The sequence below is a fragment of the Elephas maximus genome, chromosome 1 (assembly GCF_024166365.1).
Source record: "Elephas maximus indicus isolate mEleMax1 chromosome 1, mEleMax1 primary haplotype, whole genome shotgun sequence".
NCBI classification, from domain to species: domain Eukaryota; kingdom Metazoa; phylum Chordata; class Mammalia; order Proboscidea; family Elephantidae; genus Elephas; species Elephas maximus.
In genome coordinates this window covers 34,844,770-34,864,538 of record NC_064819.1, presented here as the reverse complement: position 1 = coordinate 34,864,538, position 19,769 = coordinate 34,844,770, and the positions used below count along the sequence as shown (strand labels likewise).

Below are 19,769 nucleotides of genomic sequence, written 5' to 3'. Positions count from 1 at the left end.
TCAAATGCCTTTTCTGCATCAATTGATAAGATCATGTGGTTTTTGACTTTTGTTTTATTTATGTGATGGATTACATTAATGGTTTTTCTGATATTAAACCAGCCTTGCATACCTGGTATAAATCCCACTTGATCAGGGTGAATTATTTTTTTGATGTGTTGTTGGATTCTATTGGCTAGAATTTTGTTGAGGATTTTTGCATCTATGTTCATGAGGGATATACGTCTATAATTTTCTTTTTTTGTAATGTCTTTACCTGGTTTTGGTATCAGGGAGATGGTGGCTTCATAGAACGAGTTGGGTAGTATTCCGTCATTTTCTATGCTTTGGAATACCTTCAGAAGTAGTGGTGTTAACTCTTCTCTGAAAGTTTGGTAGAACTCTGCAGTGAAGCCGTCCAGGCCAGGGCTTTTTTTTGTTGGGAGTTTTTTGATTACCGTTTCAATCTCTTTTTTTGTTATGGGTCTATTTAGTTGTTCTACTTCTGAATGTGTTAGTTTAGGTAGGTAGTGTTTTTCCAGGAATTCATCCATTTCTTCTAGGTTTGCAAATTTGTTAGAGTACAATTTTTCGTAGTAATCTGAAATGATTCTTTTAATTTCAGTTGGTTCTGTTGTGATATGGTCCTTCTCGTTTCTTATTCGGGTTATTTGTTTCCTTTCCTGTTTTTCTTTAGTCAGTCTAGCCAATGGTTTATCAATTTTGTTAATTTTTTCAAAGAACCAGCTTTTGGCTTTGTTAATTCTTTCAATTGTTTTTCTGTTCTCTAATTCATTTAGTTCAGGTCTAATTTTTATTATTTGTTTTCTTCTGGTGCCTGATGGATTCTTTTGTTGCTCAGTTTCTATTTGTTCAAGTTGTAGGGACAGTTCTCTGCTTTTGGCTCTTTCTTCTTTTTGTATGTGTGCATTTATCGATATAAATTGGCCTCTGAGCACTGCTTTTGCTGTGTCCCAGAGGTTTTGATAGGAAGTATTTTCATTCTTATTGCATTCTATGAATTTCCTTATTCCCTCCTTGATGTCTTCTATAACCCAGTCTTTTTTCAGGAGGGTATTGTTCATTTTCCAAGTATTTGATTTCTTTTCCCTAGTTTTTCTGTTACTGATTTCTAGTTTTATTGCCTTGTGGTCTGAGAAGATGCTTTGTAATATTTCGATGTTTTAGATTCTGCGAAGGTTTGTTTTATGACCTAATATGTGGTCTATTCTAGAGAATGTTGCGTGTGCGCTAGAAAAAAAAGTATACTTTGCAGCAGTTGGGTGGAGAGTTCTGTATAAGTCAATGAGGTCAAGTTGGTTGATTGTTTTAAGTAGGTCTTCCGTGTCTCTATTGAGCTTCTTACTGGATATCCTGTCCTTCTCCGAAAGTGGTGTGTTGAAGTCTCCTACTATAAATGTGGAGGTGTCTATCTCACTTTTCAATTCTGTTAAAATTTGATTTATGTATCTTGCAGCCCTGTCATTGGGTGCATAAATATTTAATATGTTTATGTCTTCCTGATCACTTGTCCCTTTTATCATTATATAGTGTCCTTCTTTATCCTTTGTGGTGGATTTAAGTTTAAAGTCTATTTTGTCAGCAATTAATATTGCTACTCCTCTTCTTTTTTGCTTATTGTTTGCTTGATGTATTTTTTTCCATCCTTTGCGTTTTAGTTTGTTTGTGTCTCTAAGTCTAAGGTGTGTCTCTTGTAGGCAGCATATAGACGGATTGTGTTTCTTTATCCAGTCCGAGACTCTCTGTCTCTTTATTGGTGCATTTAGTCCATTTACATTCAGCGTACTTATAGATAAATAAGTTTTTAGTGCTGTCATTTTGATGCCTTTTCATGTGTGTTGTTGGCAATTTCATATTTCCACATACTTTTTTGTGCTGAGACGTTTTTCTTAGTAAATTGTGAGATCCTCATTTTCATAGTGTTTGACTTTATGTTAGTTGAGTCGTTATGTTTTTCTCAGCTTTTATCTTGAGTTATGGAGTTGTTATACCTTTTTGTGGTTACCTTATTATTTACCGCTATTTTTCTAAGTAAAAACCGAACTTGTATCGTTCTATATGGCCTTGTATCGCTCTCCATATGGCAGTTCAATGCCTCCTGTATTTAGTCCCTCTTTTTGATTATTGTGATCTTTTACCTATTGACTTCCATGATTCCCTGTTATGTGTATTATTTTTATATTTTTTTTAATTAATCTTAATTTGTTTGTTTTTGTGATTTCCCGATTTGAGTTGATATCAGGACGTACTGTTTTGTGACCTTGTGTTGTGCTGGTATCTGATATTATTGGTTTTCTGACCAAACAATATCCTTTAGTATTTCTTGCAGCTTTGGTTTGGATTTTGCAAATTCTCTAAACTTGTGTTTATCTGTAAATATCTTAATTTCGCCTTCATATTTCAGAGAGAGTTTTGCTGGATATATGATCCTTGGTTGGCAGTTTTTCGCCTTCAGTGCTCTGTATATGTCGTCCCATTCCCTTCTTACCTGCATGGTTTCTGCTGAGTAGTCTCAACTTATTCTTATTGATTCTCCCTTGAAGGAAACCTTTCTTTTCTCCCTGGCTGCTTTTAAAATTTTCTGTTTATCTTTGGTTTTGGTGAGTTTGATGATAATGTCTTGGTGTTTTTCTTTTTGGATCAATCTTAAATGGGGTTCGATGAGCATCTTGGATAGATATCCTTTCGTCTTTCATGATGTCAGGGAAGTTTTCTGTCAGCAGGTCTTCAACTATTTTCTCTGTGTTTTCTGTCCTCCCTCCCTGTTCTGGGACTCCAATCACCCTCAAGTTATCCTTCTTGATAGAGTCCCACGTGATTCTTAGGGTTTCTTCATTTTTTTAATTCTTTTATCTGATTTTTTTTCAGCTATGTTGGTGTTGATTCCCTGGTCCTCCAGATGTCCCAGTCTGCATTCTAATTGCTCGAGTCTGCTCCTCTGACTTCCTATTGCGTTGTCAAATTCTGTAATTTTATTGTTAATCTTTTGGATTTCTACATGCTGTCTCTCTATGGATTCTTGCAACTTATTAATTTTTCCACTATGTTCTTGAATAATCTCTTTGAGTTCTTCAACAGTTTTATCGGTGTGTTCCTTGGCTTTTTCTGCAGTTTGCCTTATTTCGTTTGTGATGTCTTGAAGCATTCTGTAAATTAGTTTTTTATATTCTGTATCTGATAATTTCAGGATTGTATCTTCATTTGGGAAAGATTTTGATTCTTTTGTTTGGGGGGTTAGAGAAGCTCTCATGGTCTGCTTCTTTATGTGGTTTGATATGGACTGGTGTCTCCGAGCCATCACTGGGAAACTAGTTTTTCCAGAAAATCCGCTAACAAAAAATGCTGTCAGATCCCTATCAGAGTTCTCCCTCTGACTCATGCTATTCGGATGTTAATGAAGCCGCCTGGGGAGGGTGGGGGAGGGATCAGAGAGATAGGAGAGTAGAACCTCAGAACATAGCCAGAGTTGCTTGTCTTGCTTGGAATGACTATTATATCTGAGATTCCCGCGGGGCGCGTCGCCTATGTGTGCTGGCTGTGTGGAGATTGCCCCCGGGGGGTCTGGCCCGCTGGAGTCACAGTCAGATCCTCCGCTGCCAGCCCCATGCCCAACGTGAAGGATCCCCTGCTGGGACGGTGCACTCTCGACTCCAAAATCAGTCGCTGCCTCCCGGGGACTTCTCCTCCCGCCAGCCGCGTCGCCGTGCCGCCTTCGAGAACCAGCTGGGCCCCCTCCCGGGGTTAGTTCAGTTGAGTGGAGCAGCTCCCCGTGCTTGTGCCGTGACCGTGTGTCCCGGCTGGGACGCTGTTCTCCCCGCTCCAAGACCAGTCGCTGCCTTCCGGGGACTTCTCCCACCGTCTGCATCGCCACGCCGCCCGCGCGAACTGGCTGGGCCCCCTCCTGGGGTTAGTTCTGGGGGATGGAGCAGCTCTCCGTCCTTATGCCGTGCCTGCGCCCAGTCAAAATTTTGGCGGGACAGTTCCCCGGCTGGGACGCTGCTCTCCCCACTCCAAGACCAGTCACTGCCTCCCGGGGACTTCTCCCACCGGCTGCGTCGCCACAGTACCTGCGGGAACTGGCTGGGCCCCCTCCCGGGGTTAGTTCAGGGGGGTGGAGCAGCTCTCTGTCCTTATGCCGTGCCTGCACCCACCCAAAATCCCGGCGGGACAGTTCCCCAGCTGGGACGCTGCTCTCCGCGCTCCAAGATCAGTCACTGCCTGCCGGGGACTTCTCCCACCGGCTGCGTCGCCATGCCGCCCGCACGAACCGGCTGGGCCCCCTCCCGGAGTGAGTTCGGGGGCTAGGGCTGGGCCCCTTGTTTGTGCCGTCTGCTCCCCTGGGCTCTGCCCCAAATCGGGCGCTGAAAGTTACCTGACTGGTACGCTGGCTCCAGGGTCGGAAAACAATCGCTGCTTCCCCGTATTCGTTCTCCATCTCTAAATCTGTGTTTGTTGTTCAGGGTTCGCAAATTGTTCTGTATGTGATCGATTCACTTGTTTTTCCGAGTCTTTGTTGCAAGAGGGATCCGAGGTAGCGTCTACCTAGTCCGCCATCTTGGCCCCGCCTCTCGACTAATTCTTTTTGGTATAATGACTCTGTGTATTCCTTCCATCTTCTTTTGATGCTTCCTGAGTCATTTATTATTTTCCCCATGGAATCCTCCATTATTGCAACTCTAAGCTTGAATTTTTTCTTCAGTTCTTTCAGCTTGAGAAATGCCAAGTGTGTTCTTCTCTTTTAGTTTTCCACCTCCAGCTCTTTGCTGTCATTATAATACTTTATCTTCTCGAGAGGCCCTTTGAAATTTTCTGTTCAGTTCTTTTACTTCATCAGTTCTTCCTTTTGCTTTAGCTGCTCGACACTCAAGAGCAAGTTTCAGAGTCTCCTCTGACATCCCTCTTGGTCTTTTCTTTCTTTTCAGTGACCTCTTGCTTTCCTCATGGATGATGTCCTTGATGTCTTTGCACAACTTGTCTGGTCTGTGGTCACTAGTGTTCAATGCATCAAATTTGTTCTTCAGATGGTCTCTAAATTCAGGTGGGATGTACTCAAGGTCATTTTGGCTCTCGCAGACTTGCTCTGATTTTCTTCAGTTTCAGCTTGAACTTGCATATGAGCAATTGATGGTCTGTTCCACAGTCGGCCCCTGGCCTTGTTCTGACTGATGATATTGAGGTTTTCCATCATCTCTTTCTACAGATGTAGTCAATTTGATTTCTGTGTGTTCCATCTGGCGAGGTCCATGTGTATAGTTGCCGTTTATGTTGGTGAAAGAAAGTATTTGCCAAGAAGTTGTTGGTCTTGCAAAATTCTATCATTTGATCTCTGGCATTGTTTCTATCACCAAGGCCATACTTTTCAACTACTGATCCTTCTTCTTTGTTTCCAACTTTCGCATTCCAATCACCAGTAATTATCAATGCATCTCGATTGCATGTTCGATCAATTTCAGACAGCAGCAGCTGGTAAAAATCTTCTCTTTCTTCATCTTTGGCCCTAGTGTTTGGTGCATAAGTTTGAATAATAGTCGTATTAACTGGTCTTCCTTGCAGGCGTATGGATGTTATCCTATCACTGACAGCGTTGTACTTCAGGATAGATCTTGAAACGTTCTTTTTGACAGTGAATGCAACACCATTCCTCTTCGAGTTGTCATTCCCAGCATGGTAGACTATATGATTGTCCAATTCAAAATGGCCAATACCAGTCCATTTCAGCTCACTAATGCCTAGGATATCGCTGTTTATGTGTTCCATTTTATTTTTGATGATTTCCAATTTTCCTAGGTTCATATTTTGTACATTCCAGGTTCCAATTATTAATGAATTTTTGCAGCTGTTTCTTCTCATTTTGAGTCATGCCACATCAGCAAATGAAGGTCCTGAAAGCTTTACCCCATCCCCGTCATTAAGGTTGACTCTACTTTGAGGAGGCAGCTCTTCACCAGTCATCTTTTGAGTGCCTTCCAACCTGGGGGTCTCATCCTCCAGTATTATATCAGACAATGTTCTGCTGCTATTCATAAGCTTTTCACTGGCTAATGCTTTTCAGAAGTAGACTGCCGGGTCCTTCTTCCAAGTATGTCTTAGTCTGGAAGCTCAGCTGAAACCTGTCCTCCATGGGTGACCCTGCTGGTATCTGAATACTGGTGACATAGCTTCCAGCATCACAACAACACACAAGACCCTACAGTACGACAAACTGACAGACACGTGGAGGTTGCTAGTTCTATAAAAGCATAAATAAGAGCCAAGATCAACGGAGCAAGTATTATATGCTGTCCCTGATATTACATCATCCCATTTTATCCTGACGAGGTCATCTCCATGTCCCAGATGAGGAAATGGGTTTAGAGAGGGTAAGTCACTAGACCAAGATCACACAGCTAATATGTAGTGAAGGTGGGATTTGAACTTGGGTCTGTCTTATCCTGGAGTACAAGCTTTTAAGCAAGCATTTAATGTTTTGTCACCTCTTCAGCTTATAGGGATTATTAAGAGATGTATGACACATGCCATCAAAAGCTTTTCAGCAGATTTTTTTTTCACGTTAGAGAGAGACAAGGAATGTAAGAAGCCTGAGCCATCAAGACCTAGCCCTCTGTTTCCTCCTCTGTGAAATGAAAGAGCTGAGCTATTGGAATTCTAAACACCTTTGCTCTTGTTAGGTGCCATCCAGTCCGTTTCAGCTCATAGCGACCATATAGGACAGAGTAGAACTGCCCCATAGGGTTTCCAAGGAGTGGCTGGTGGATTTGAACTGCTGACCTTTTGGTTAGCTGCCCAGCTCTTAACCACTACGCCACCAGGGTTTTATATTTTAAATCCCTTTATATCTCCAAAATTCTATTTTAATTTACTCTTGCCCCAAGCTTAAGAATATGTTCTTTTTAGTTTTATCAACCTTTCTAAAGATACATAAATAAGACTGTATATCAATATTAACGACTCAAATGCACAGGGTGTCTTGATTATGATCATGCTTTAGGTGAATATGAAACACTAATCTGCCCAGTTTTCCACATTAATTCCTATGTATGGAGGGAAAAGACGTTCTTATCACTAAGGTACATGATATGTATTTTAATTCCCTAATTAATTACTGAATTCTTCAGAGGGCTCTTTCCAATCTCTCAGAAAGAGTACGAGTGAGCAGTGGATGAACACTGAAGAATGACAGAGATACCATTCTGCTCTTTTTTTTTTTTTTTTTTTTTTGCTGCATGATTTAATAAATCAACATAGTCTGGTTTTACTATATTCCCCTATAGGCCTGCATGTGATGGCGAAAGAAAGTCGCAGGCAGTACTAAATAAGCATAGGGCTTAAAGAAAATTATTTCTTTTTAACTCATATCATTCAAGGCAGACTGGACCCAAATCAAGTCAAGATAGAGAGGCAAGTGTATATTCTACTTTCAAAAAATATCTATAACTTGTTATAGACTGCATTTTTTATTTTTTAACTTTCCCAAATCTGAACTCTCTTCCTACATTTTGGAAATTACCCACTTAGTGACAGACAGATATGCATTTTCCCAGCCTCCGTTGCAGCTAGGGTATGGACGTGTGACCCAGGCTCCACCATTTTGAACCGAAATTTGGTGGCACACAGAAACAGCCATGGTAGAGCACCCACCCTGGCAACTAGTGGCAGAAGCTGAAGTACCAGCTTGGGGTTCCCATGCAGCAGCAGCAACAGTGCAGTGGTTTACCCAGCATCCAAGTCTGAGTACCAACGGTGCAAGCTTCAAGAGCTCCTTGTTCAGTGAGGGCAGCAGTGGGATTTGCACTGGCCTGATGCAGAATTTGACTGGAGTGTGCCCCTACCTGTCACCTGGCCACTCCATTTCCACCTGTGTTCTCAGGCTAGTTTGGGGAATCTGTGAGTGCCCCAATATACCTTTTTTAATTTTTAAAAATGTTTTATTTTCAAATAATTTCAAGCTTACAGAAAAGTTGTGAGAGTAGCACAACATACTCCCATATACCCTTTCCCCAGGTTTACCAATTTTTAACATCCCCCATTACCCCTTCATTCTGCAGCACATATGTCCTGTAAACAAGAATTTTTTCTTACATAGCCACAGTATAGTTATCAAGTTCAGGAAATTTAACATTGATAATTGATAATCTAATTTACAGTTCATTTTCCAGTTCTGTTGATTGTACCAATGGTGTCCTTTGACACATTTTCTTTCCCAGGCCAAGATCCAATCTGAAATCATGTATTGCATTTAATTGTCATGATTCTTTAGTCTCCTTATAATTTAAAACAGTCTCTCATCTTTGTTTTTCATGACGTTGACACTTTTGAGAAATGCAATCTCGACAGCACTGGGTGGGTTCTGGGATCTGATATTTCACCCCTTATTGCAGGTTTGCCTGAGGTTTTCTCGCAAGTAGATTCAGGTTGTGCATTTTGGCAGGAACATGACAAAAGTGAGTGTATCCTTCTCAGGCCTACGGACCACAGGCACATGCTGTTTTCTGGCCCTTGTTGGTGAGGCTGATTTTCATTACCCAGCTAGGGGATTGTTCAGTTTCTCCACTGAAAAGTTCCTATTTTTTCTTTTGTAATGTATGGGTGATTCTTTGAGATTATATAAATATTCTGTTCCTCATCAAACTGCCCTCGTCCTCAGATTCAGCCTCCATTGATTTTTTTTGCCTTAACCAATTTTTACCATGACAATAGGAAGTGGTGATTTTTATATCTTCATCATCCCATCTATATTTATTAATTGTGTGAACATGCTTCTAATAAATCCCCTTTCTGCTTAGATGAGCCACAGTTAGCATCTGTTGTTCACAGCTAAGAACTCTTGATTGAATTACTTGTATATTTAGAAACTAGTTCCAAGAACCTGTCAACCAGTCCACGCAAATGGCCAATCTAGTTAGTTTAAAGAGAGACCTAAAAGTGAACACCCTTAGGAAAAGAAATGATACCACTTTTCATGGCACTTCATTACACTCTAAAAATGCACTTATAGACTAGACTTTCTTTCACTGTCAGCCAAAATAGCTGCTAAAACTGAACATACACAACATGTTATACTACATATTAAAAAAAAAGAAAAAACCTGTTGCCATTGAGTTGATTCCGACTCATAGGGACCATACAGGACAGAGTAGAACTGCCTCATAGTGTTTCCAAGGAGCAGCTGGTGGATTCAAACTGCCAACCTTTTGGTTAGCAGACTAGCTCTTAGCCACTGTGCCACCAGGACTCCACATACTGCATATTAGTTATACATAATTTGTATATTTATAATTATTGGAAATGTAGTAGTTATACTTTAATTGAAAAGCAGGAGAAATAAGCAATTTTAGTGACTAAATGCCAAACACCTGGATATTTGGAAAAATCCAGTGGTTTATTATAATGTTTACTTCTCACTTAGATTTTTGATTATAATAAACATCAAAGAAAAGAATAGTAGTGTACAAGCAGTCCCCAAGTTACGAATGTCTGACTTACCTACAATCCATAGTTACGAACCAAGCCCTTTAAAGCCTACTATTAAAAATTTGAGGTACACACAATGGTTCATAATAACAAACAGGAGCTACTTTGCAACACACATCAAAACATTAGTATTATTACTGTATTATTATGTTAAAAATGTTTTAGTGTATCTGGAAGTGTTTCTTTAATGTTTTTTATGCACAGGAAAGTGCACTATATACACATTTAGACAAACATTTGACTACCTGATGTTAGATATGAACCATGTCCAACTGTTCTGACTTACATACAAATTCAACTTAAAGACAGACTTAGGACCAGAACTTGTTCGCAATCCGGGGCCTGCCTGCAATGGAGAGAACATTTTGGTCAGTAGGCTTTCATTCCAGTACAAGCTCTGCTAACTAACCAACGTGCAACTTTTTGAGCCAGTAACTTAAATTCTCTGGACCTTGATTTCCTCATTTGTGAAATAAGATGGTTGAACAAAATATTTTCAATGGTCCTTCAAGCTCAGGATTCTATAATCCAAAAACTAAACAGAGCAATTGTTGGAGACATTGGGAACACAGAATAAAAGTATTAAGGAACTGGTAACTAGACCATTTTAATCAGCACATTTGGATCCAAGATTACCCTGGTGTAAAAACCAAATATTTGTGAGATAACTCCCAAGCGATTCAGAGAATAGAAACATCAAAACAATTTAGAGAACAATTCAGTCTAAAGAAGCTAAAGTGGTCTTAGGCTGTATGAATAAATGTCTTTCTCAAGAGACACACAGTCACCAGTGCTTGGTGTTGGTCAGATCGCATCTTAAGCAGCATGTCTTGTTTGGAGGGCCATACTTTCACAAAGTCATTAAAGCATCAGAAGTACCATTATAAGAAACAATTGAGTGAACTGGGCTGTTTATCTTGGAGAAGAAAAAATTTAAAGGGATAGGGGACATGATTGTTCTCTAAATATTGGAAGGTTTGTTTTATTCAAGTGATCATATTGGGTTTATTGTGCATTTCTCCAGAAGGAAAAACCAGAATTAATTGGATGGAGGTTATAGTGAGACCGACTTCAAGTCAATATAAAGAAGCCATTTTATTCATGCATAATTGTAACAGCCGCTCTTGTCAGCTCCTCTATCAGGGACCATACCACGCCTCTGTGATAACAGAAAGCTACCCAATAATGAGGTTTTTGTGAGGGTTGCAGCTCAATAGCTCAGGCTTTGTTCTCTATGCAGAGGTTTTTTTACACCAGTGCTTCTCAAACGTTAACATGCGTATGAATTACTGGGTACCCTGAAAAATTCCAGTTTCTGATTGAGTAGGTCTGGGTGGGCCTGTGATTCTGCATTTCCAACAAGCTCCCAGGCAATTCAGGTGCATATAATCACCTGCCCAATCACTGCCCACTCATAGTACTTGGCCTTTCTTAGTTCTACTTCAAACCTCAGTGCAGTGTTGCTTGAATCACACCTTCAATTTCTAAGCCACTTGGACACATACTTTCTATTTCAAGGAATAGAAATGTTAACTGGATGAATAGCAAGGAGATAAAATGAAACCTTGATTATAGAGGAAAAATATTGAACTAAGAGTCAGTGACTACTGAATTGGTGGTGCAGTGGTTAAAGCACTCAGCTGCTAACAGAAACATTGGCAGTTCAAATCCACCAGCCGCTCCACTGGAGAAAAATGTGGCAGTCTGCTTCTGTAAAAAGTTACAGCCTTGGGAACCCCATGACCAGACCAGACCCAGTGCCGTTGAGTCGATTCCGACTCATAGCGACCCTACAGGACAGAGTAGAACTGCCCCATAAAGTTTCCAAGGAGCGCCTGGCGGATTTGAACTGCCGACCCTTCGGTTAGCAGTCGTAGCACTTAACCACTACGCCACCAGGGCAGGTCTACTCTGTCCTGTGGGGTTGCTATGAGTTGACATTGACTCAACAGCAGTAGGGTTTTTTTTTTTTTTTATAAGAGTCAGAAAGGCTGTTTAGCAAAGGGGACAATTGTTTCAGGTTTGAGAAAGAGGGTTGTTAATTTCAATTTACAGAACGAACATATTTAAACATGTTTGTACACTAATGTGGCTGTTGCCCTTGCTCATTCAGATGTTACCTCTACACAGGATCATCTGATACCACTCAGTACCTGCATGCATGAGGTGGGGGTGGGGGTTAACACATGTGCAAGGGGGTTACGTCTACATAGGAACATCTGATACCGTTCAGTACCTGCATGCATGAGGTGGGGGTGGGGGTCAACCCACGTGCAAGGGGGTGAAGGATCGTTTTGCAGCTCTAGCAGCTTCATCTTCTCATCATGTTTTAATTTTTTTCTCCACGTTCTTTCCCGAAGGAGGTTCCATATTTTCTGACCTTTTGCCTTTTTTGGTCACTTTGCATGACAGCACTTGCATGGTTCATGTGATACCCACCTTTATACTATCAGATGACCAGGGACTATCCGCTAGGATATGCTAAACTTTGCTTATTTTACTTTGTCATTACTTTAATAGACTATAGCCATTTTTGGTAAGACACACATACCTAGTGTGGTCTTTCTCGTGGTGCTTTTCAGTGGATTTCCTCCACAAGGCACAATGGTCATGGTACAGAGTCCTACACAGGGTCATCATGCTCTGCTCATCTGTCAGCTCTCCCTTTACTCTAGGCCTCTTCCATTTCCAAGTAGGCATTTTGCCACAATGGGAACTGGGTGCTGGATCCAGTGCCTTCTTACTGTCGTTGCCTTGAGGAAACTTTTGACCTCATCCTGATGTGATACTAGTTCTAATCGAGTTGTACAGAAAGCAATTCTATCCTTTCTACAAGCTGTGGTTAGTTGCTGTTGATTTTGCTCTGATTCAAAACACTGCCCAGTTATGCTCCATCTTCATGATTGTTGGTATTTCTGAGTTCATTGTTGCATCAACCCATCTCATTTAGAGTTTCCTTAGACTTTGTTGGGACTCTGCTTTACCAACTATGATGTCTTTTTCTAGAGATTGGCCTCTCTCTCCTGATGATGCGTCCAAAGTAAATGAGTCGAAGTCTTGCCATCCTCCCTTCTAAGGAACATTCTAGTTGTATTTCTTCTAAAATCAATTTCTTTGTTATTTTTGCAGTTGATGGAATGGTCATTATTCTTTGCCAACACCACAGTTCAAATGTATTAATTCTTCTGTCTTCCTTTGAAGAGACCACAGCTTGAGTTAGACACATCTTAGTCATAAAAGTGACATCTTTACTCTTGTAAAACTTTAAAGAGGTCTTTTGCCACCAATCTGCCCAATGCAGTATGCCATTTGATTTCTTGTCTGATGCTTCCATGGACATTGATTGTTGATTCTACATGCTAACCCATCACATATTTATATAAAACCCTAAGGTATCCCCAAGTCTTTTCTTGTAATTCAAACTTTCCCAGTTCCTTCAACCATTGCTCAAATAACATGGCTATGAATTCCTCTACCACACCAGTGGCTTAAAGAATGACATGATTTTTAAGAGGCTGTGTGGGAGTGGGAATTTTGTGGCTCCCTGGGTAGATTCCTGACATCACAGCAGCACCAAACCTTTCTTGGAATCTTCATGATTCATAGCTCACCATATGGTCTTTTATTTGGGAAAAAAAAAAATTTGTTGCTTCTCTAAGTCCAACTTGCAGGGTTTGTCTGGGTTTTCCAGAGGTATCTGTGCATCAGCAGGGGCTCTGGGGAGCTGTGCATGCACCTGCAATGAGAACTCTCCCACTTGGCTCAGGTTCACCCCATCTCAGAGCTGCTGGTAGGGTTCTGTGTGTTTCTCTTCAGTGGAATGGTGGGCAAGCAGCCTCTTCCTATTTAAATGAGCTCATTATTTTTCATCTGTGCAATTTCTAACCATGATTGTCTAAAAAATAATCCCTAACGATGATCTATTTAATGAAATCTTACATAGAGTATGATATCGCTCATTTATGTAACGGAGTTTTAGTAGGAGAAGTAGTACATTGGTTACCAATAAAGATCAGTCAAAAATGACATTATAAGACACCATTGGCAGTGTGTTGTATTGTACCTTGAGCTCTGAACAATGGTTTTGATATTTCATCAATAGGAATTAACTATCTTCCTGTTTATATTTTGTATACTTTAATAACATAATATATAAAAATATGTACTCTTTCCCAGTGGACTGGCGAAGAAGGTCTTCCCTTTGGTTTTTCTATTAAAGGGGATGGAATAGGTGATGTGAGGGTGGAGGTGGGTGAAATAAGGGTCATTGAAAGAAATACAAACCCCAATTCACAGCACTCTGATCTCTGACCCATGGGTTACATGCTGTCAGATGATTGTTTCTTCTGAAAAGTACGAATTACAAGAAGGTGACAAATATTTCATAACTTGGCATCCCTATTTCCTCCATCAGCATATTTGAAATCATATCATTTTTAGATTTTCCAAAACACTCAGATTGGACTTGGATCACTTAATAGGGAAGCACTAGGCTGGGGTTCACCTTCCTACTTGGTGCAGGAAATGCACACTGATTATGTTATAGATGTTTTAAAAAGCTGATTCTAAAATACAAAACCTTTAACAGCCCTAGCTTATGCCTGTGTTGGCAACATGAGATCTCAATGAAAAGCAGAACAACGCAGCCGTCAGATGTTTTGACTACATGATGCATCACATCTTAGTGTTTCCAAAGTTGGCAGTGATAATACCAGAGAGTCAGGATTTTAAAACTAACAAGTGCTGGTGTAATCTTTCCCTATTCTTTACTTTAAAAAATGTTGTATAGTCAAAACATTCAGATGCCGAAATTTTTACTTTCAAACACATGTTTTAAGAAGAATGTTTATAAACCATAAACAAAATCTAAGAAGACCATATTGTGTTTCTTATGGTAAGTTTATAATGTAAACTCTTGGCCAGTATGGCTAGAGAATGAAATTTGCAGGTTAATCAAATATTTTGCCATATCATACCAAAACTATTATAATTTTTAAATGTTAGAAGCTGAACATTAAATCTACAGAACACACGACTTGCATGTAAGTATATCAGAAGGAGTTCAAAATCCTGCAGGAGCTTGGTGCATAATTTCGAACATCAGCTTAACTTTACATGAGTTTCCTTCAGCAGAGTCCCAGCTAGTAATACTGCTGATGAGAATTTGTTGCATTAATGCTCCTTATTATTCACGGGCAGACTTTTGAGGAGGAGGAGCGGGTGTCCTTAGGGGTGGGGGACAGAGGAAGGCAGCAGCTCACGCTGACAAAATAAAAACCCAGCTCCTGCCTTAGACCAGCACTCCCCCAGTCTCCTTTAATTGCCCCCACCCCCCACCCCCCACCCCCCACCACCAAGCTAGTCTTCAAAGACCCTCCTCTGAAAATACAAAAACCACGGTGGGCTGTGTGTCTGGTGTACTGGCATGAGCTGTATCCGTGTTAGCAGTCAACAGCTTATCAAAGGGATAATGAAGAAAGGAGACAGGCTAGAAAAGAGTAGTATCAGGAGGGGAAAATGGCCCTATTAGAGAGATGGAAGTTCGCATGATAAACGTTACCTACTTTACGGTTTGCTGAGGGTCTCAATTATGACAAGCTGCTGTTGTGAATGTTGAAAACAAAATTCTATGATCCTATCTCACATCGACTTCTTTTGTGCCTTGTTTCTACCGAATTTAAATGAATCCAAGGGACCAGGTCCAGCATATTAACATAATTTATGTTATCTAAGCTTTTTGCCTTAATGAAAATTTTAAGAAAAAGCTTAAGTAAAGCCATAAATAAAAACAAACACAAAACCCTTTGTCTTCCCTTGGGGGAAGACAAAACAGTTACTTTTAGAGCTGCTAACAATCTTATAATTTTTGCCATTTAAATGTTCTTCACTTTATGTCCTGAGAAGCTAAAGGATGTGGAATGATTCCTCAGTTGGCTTGAATCAGTCAAAAAGTCTATTTTGAATGTCTGTAATAAAGGTCACTTACAATTATAAGTAGTTTTTTGTTTGTTTGTTTGCCTTCTGAACTAATTTTTCTTTTATAACAAAAAAAATTACTGTGAATGCTTCACTAATAATGAAAAAGCAAATGTTACTTTAAAACTGACATTATATTGCTCTATATTTATACCTCCCCAGGAGAAAAAAAAAGAGTTTGGTTAAGGAAATATTCAGAGACACATAATTTACTCTAATTGGCAGTGTTAATTCATCCGCACATATTCATATAAGCCCTGAAGCATAGAACATAGAGATATTGGGGAATTAAGACCATGGATCATCTATTAAGAGGGAGTTTTGTCAGAACTAATACCGAAGTCTATTTAATCATCACCAGCCCTCTTGGTTAAAAGGAAAAAAACAAAACTAAAATAGTCACTAAAGAAACAACCTGTGCTTAAGTTGCTGGGGAGATAAATTCCCCTTGGAAGTAACTGGCAAAGCAGTTAGAAAACAGTACAACTCCAGGGCCTGCCCCTAAGCTACACACACACACACACACACACACACACACACACACACACACCTGTGACGTTTACTGTGGAACCAAGAAACATATGCTACTAGGTTATGCTCTGACTGGATAATGGCAACTTTTATCTTCAGATGAACCAGCAAAGTAAATCAAATGTGTGAAGAGTTTGTGATTTCTAAGATGAATTCAGGCTCCACGGTAACCTGGATGAATTAGCTGTAGGTGTAAGAATTAATAGACCTTATTTGCAAAATCATTCAGTTGAAAAAACAAAGACACCACAGGAGTTTCAAATTAGGCTGTGTTTTAAGGCCTCACGGGAACACCTCTCCCCACTCCAGGCTGCTTATTTACAAAGACTTTTATTCTAAAATCTTTTGGAATAGAAAAGAGAAGAATTAGAAGGTATAACAACTGATTCAAACATTTTCTGTTTTACTCCTGTTGCAAGGTTTCAGCCAAGTAAAACCAGTGCTTCAAATGAACACCAAAGTTGGCAGAAATAGTATAATTCTGCCTATACCTGGTTCAATTCATCAAATATGTATTCATATTTTTCATCAAAAACATTTTAAAATATTTGGGCTTTAGTCCTGTCTGTGATTAGAGCCAGGTACACACAGGAAGATGACGCTAGCTCTGATAAGAAAATGTTCTTTATCTAATCTAAATACATCAACACAATGGAGATTTGCATGACAGCTTAAACATCATTCTTTGGGAAAGAGACTAGAGTGTAAAAATGTAAACAAACAAGTATAAGTCAGATTGCAAAAGGCTTTTTTTGGAGGGGGGCGGGGGTGTTCCACTCAGAGGACATCATTGAATAGCTACTAAACATACCTCCTAAGACCTTGGAAATTTTATGTTTAACATTAATTGGTCAATAGTAAACAGGAAAAAAGCATTGTGCTCTGAAATTTTGGCAATCATATTGATTACAGTCTTTAGTAATGTTTCAAGTTAAGCCTGACAGCAAAGATTTGTGAGTTTTGCTGAAAGCCATCACATTGGCTATTACAGCAGTGCACAAGCAAAAAACATTAAGTTGGATGCTTATTCAGACACATTTGTCAGTTCTCTTAGAGTAAAATGATAAACTCAGACATTGTTCCAGGCAGTTCGAGTTTATATAACATCCTCCCTTAAAATAGTCAGGAAATTGAGTTTAAATTATTTTTGGGTGCCTGAATTTACCAGATTGTTGCTTCAATTCTTTACTCATAATAAAATATTTTTCAAAAAAAAATTGTGGAAAGTTTTGTCCCAAGTAGTCAACTATGAATTTTGTGTGAATGAACAATTTTCTGAAGATTGATTTTATTTACTAAGACCTTCCTATTTTATCCCTGTGAAAAAATCACTTAGAGGTAATAAATATATACATATATAAACCCAGTGCCGTTGAATAAGTATATAATACATAAAATATTAAGTATCATTCTTCAGTGCAGATGAAGCATAAAACTACAGTAATAACCCTTTGCTACTTATTTCAGCGGTCATTATTTGAATGCCTCTTTGTTATTAAACTCTTCAATTAGGATGGCTTTTATAAGAAACATGTAGATTATATTTACTGTATGTATTTAGAAATATATTTCAGGCATTAATTATTCAATTAAACGTGATATAACACCTTTAATCATTTTCAAAACACGGTAATGTCAGTAATATGGAAATGCTTTTGGATTTCTGATAGTGCTGATTCAGTATTCTTACAAAACTTGTAAATATGACACAATACAATGTTGGATATAGAAGTAGATTATAGTCCAAAAAAATGTCCCCACAGGCCTGGAAATTAAGTACTAGGTGATACTAAGTCATGAACGCAAGAACATATTTATCTATTTTCAGCTGCTTTAAACAACACAGAACCCACATCCTCAGTGTCCACGCACCATACACCAGGCTGAAGGCACCGCATATGATGACTGTATTAGACCATCTTTGGAATGGGAAGGAAGCCCAAACATCAGACCTGATGACTAAAGCACTTACAGACAGCAAAAAGAGCTCAGATCACACTTTAGGAAGCTGAGTTAGTATTTCATTTTTCTAAAGCATACACCTGCCTTATAGGGAAGAACCAACCACGTGAATAAGAACTAGAGGCAAGGTTAATCTCACCCAGGAGAGTATCTGCACCAGAGAGAAGAGGGCTTAGGTCAGATGAACATTAATAACTACAAGGCAGCACCTCCCCTGAAAAACAGGAGAGCTGCCGGGACATGTGTCTGAAATTCATCCTCCCAAGTCTTCCTGTGACTACCGGAATAGGTGACCATGTGCCAGCATCTGAAGGGGGCGAAATACAACATAAACCATTTAGAAAAACAACACCTAAAACAATTACGGAAATGTGGGAACGTGCTCAAACTGTGAAGAAGCCCTCGCAGATGAGTGAAGGAAAAGCCAGTCTTTCCTATTATTGTTTGTCCTTCAGGTGACATGCGTGCGAGGTCCATCGATAGGAGTACAACAGAAACAGGGTCGTCTCGGGGACTTTTTCTGCTTGGATTCCTTGAAGCTGTTTAAAGAAACAACCTCAGGGAATGCCAGGAACACAAACTTCCCACTCGAAGTTCCGAGGTTTCTCCTTACCTTCTCCCACCCTCGGACCCCGGTCTAGTTTTACCGACAGCGCTGGACAGAAATGCCGTGCTCACGTTGCACCATTTCACTTGTTGAACTGTGTGGAGGCAGCACTTGGCCACAGTAACTCGGTGACTCGTTTTGCCCTTAGACTAGCCCCCGAGATTGCGTTCCAGCTCGGTGGAAATGTCTTACCTGCATGTGTCCCTGGTACATTCTGGTTCGGTTTCTCCAGGGCTCCCTGAGGCCGCCGGATCCTTTTCCCCGCGTTCACTTGCACAGCAAAAGAGGGGAGAGGCGGCGTGCACCCTGGGTTCTCCGAGGGTGCCCTTGAGCTCCCTGATGGCTCCAGGCGCCCCGGCCAGCCCGCGGACCCGGTGCAGCGCTGCGGGTGCCGGGAGCTGTTCACCGCTCGCGGTGCTGAAAGAGAAGGCAGGAGCGCGCGGGGAGGCAGGAGCCCAGCCGGCCAGCTCTCCGCAGGCGGAGGTCCTGTTCGCCTGGCGTCTCTAGAACTCACTTCTTCTCCACCGAACTCTTTCTTGCTTCCTGCCGGGCTGCCTCATGTCTCTCCCTCCCTTCGCCGCGAACCCCCTCCTCCTCCCAGCCCTGACGCGAGCGCCCACACCAGCCGCCGCAGCCGCCGAGCAGAGCGCGCGCCGCCCTCCTGGCCACGTCCTCGCCGAGAGGCCGCGGGCCGGGCACGCGCGCGCGCCCCCGACGGGCCGGGAGTGGCTGGGGAGCGGCCCCGGGCGGTCCGCTCCCCCGGAGAGCGTGCCCGGGAGTGCGCGTGCGCGGCGGCTCGGCAAAGTGCCCGTGGGCGGTGGTCGCGCCAGGGCTAAACGCTTGGGGAGTGGCGTTCACGTGCGGAGTAGACTTCCAGGGCGATTCTGGCGGAGGGCACGGCCACGTGGAAGAAAAGTGAAAGGTAAATGCATTGTCTCTCCGAAGGCCGTCAATACTGACCGAGCCTAAAGACACAATAGGCTGAGCTGGGGGTTTCCGGAGGGTTTACTTCTGAATGAGCTATTGAACTTTATCTTTGCCTCAACCTCTGAATAAAGACATCCCCTCGCCCCACCCAATCACTTGCTGACCATTCTACTCAATATTGTAAACCCCTGTCCCTAAAGGCCTTACATACTTTGTTTTTTGCCTTAACACATAACATTATCTAACATTATGTATGTACACGTTGTTGTTAGGTGCCAACGATTCGGTTCCGACT

General features: G+C 41.1%; 1 protein-coding gene across 3 annotated transcripts in view; it reads right to left on the bottom strand.

Annotated features, from left to right (window-relative positions):
- Positions 1–19,078, bottom strand: part of PEX5L (peroxisomal biogenesis factor 5 like) — a 266,941-nt gene extending 247,863 nt beyond the window's left edge. For 2 of the 3 annotated variants that reach the window (XM_049881854.1, XM_049881874.1), the window contains exon 1: positions 18,740–18,857. In XM_049881854.1, the coding sequence (XP_049737811.1) occupies positions 18,740–18,760 (21 nt within the window). In that variant the 5' untranslated portion in view covers positions 18,761–18,857. Of the gene's footprint in view, positions 1–18,739 lie in introns of all 3 variants that reach the window. The other variant, XM_049881882.1, reaches the window with a different exon arrangement.
- Positions 19,079–19,769: the final 691 nt, after the last annotated feature.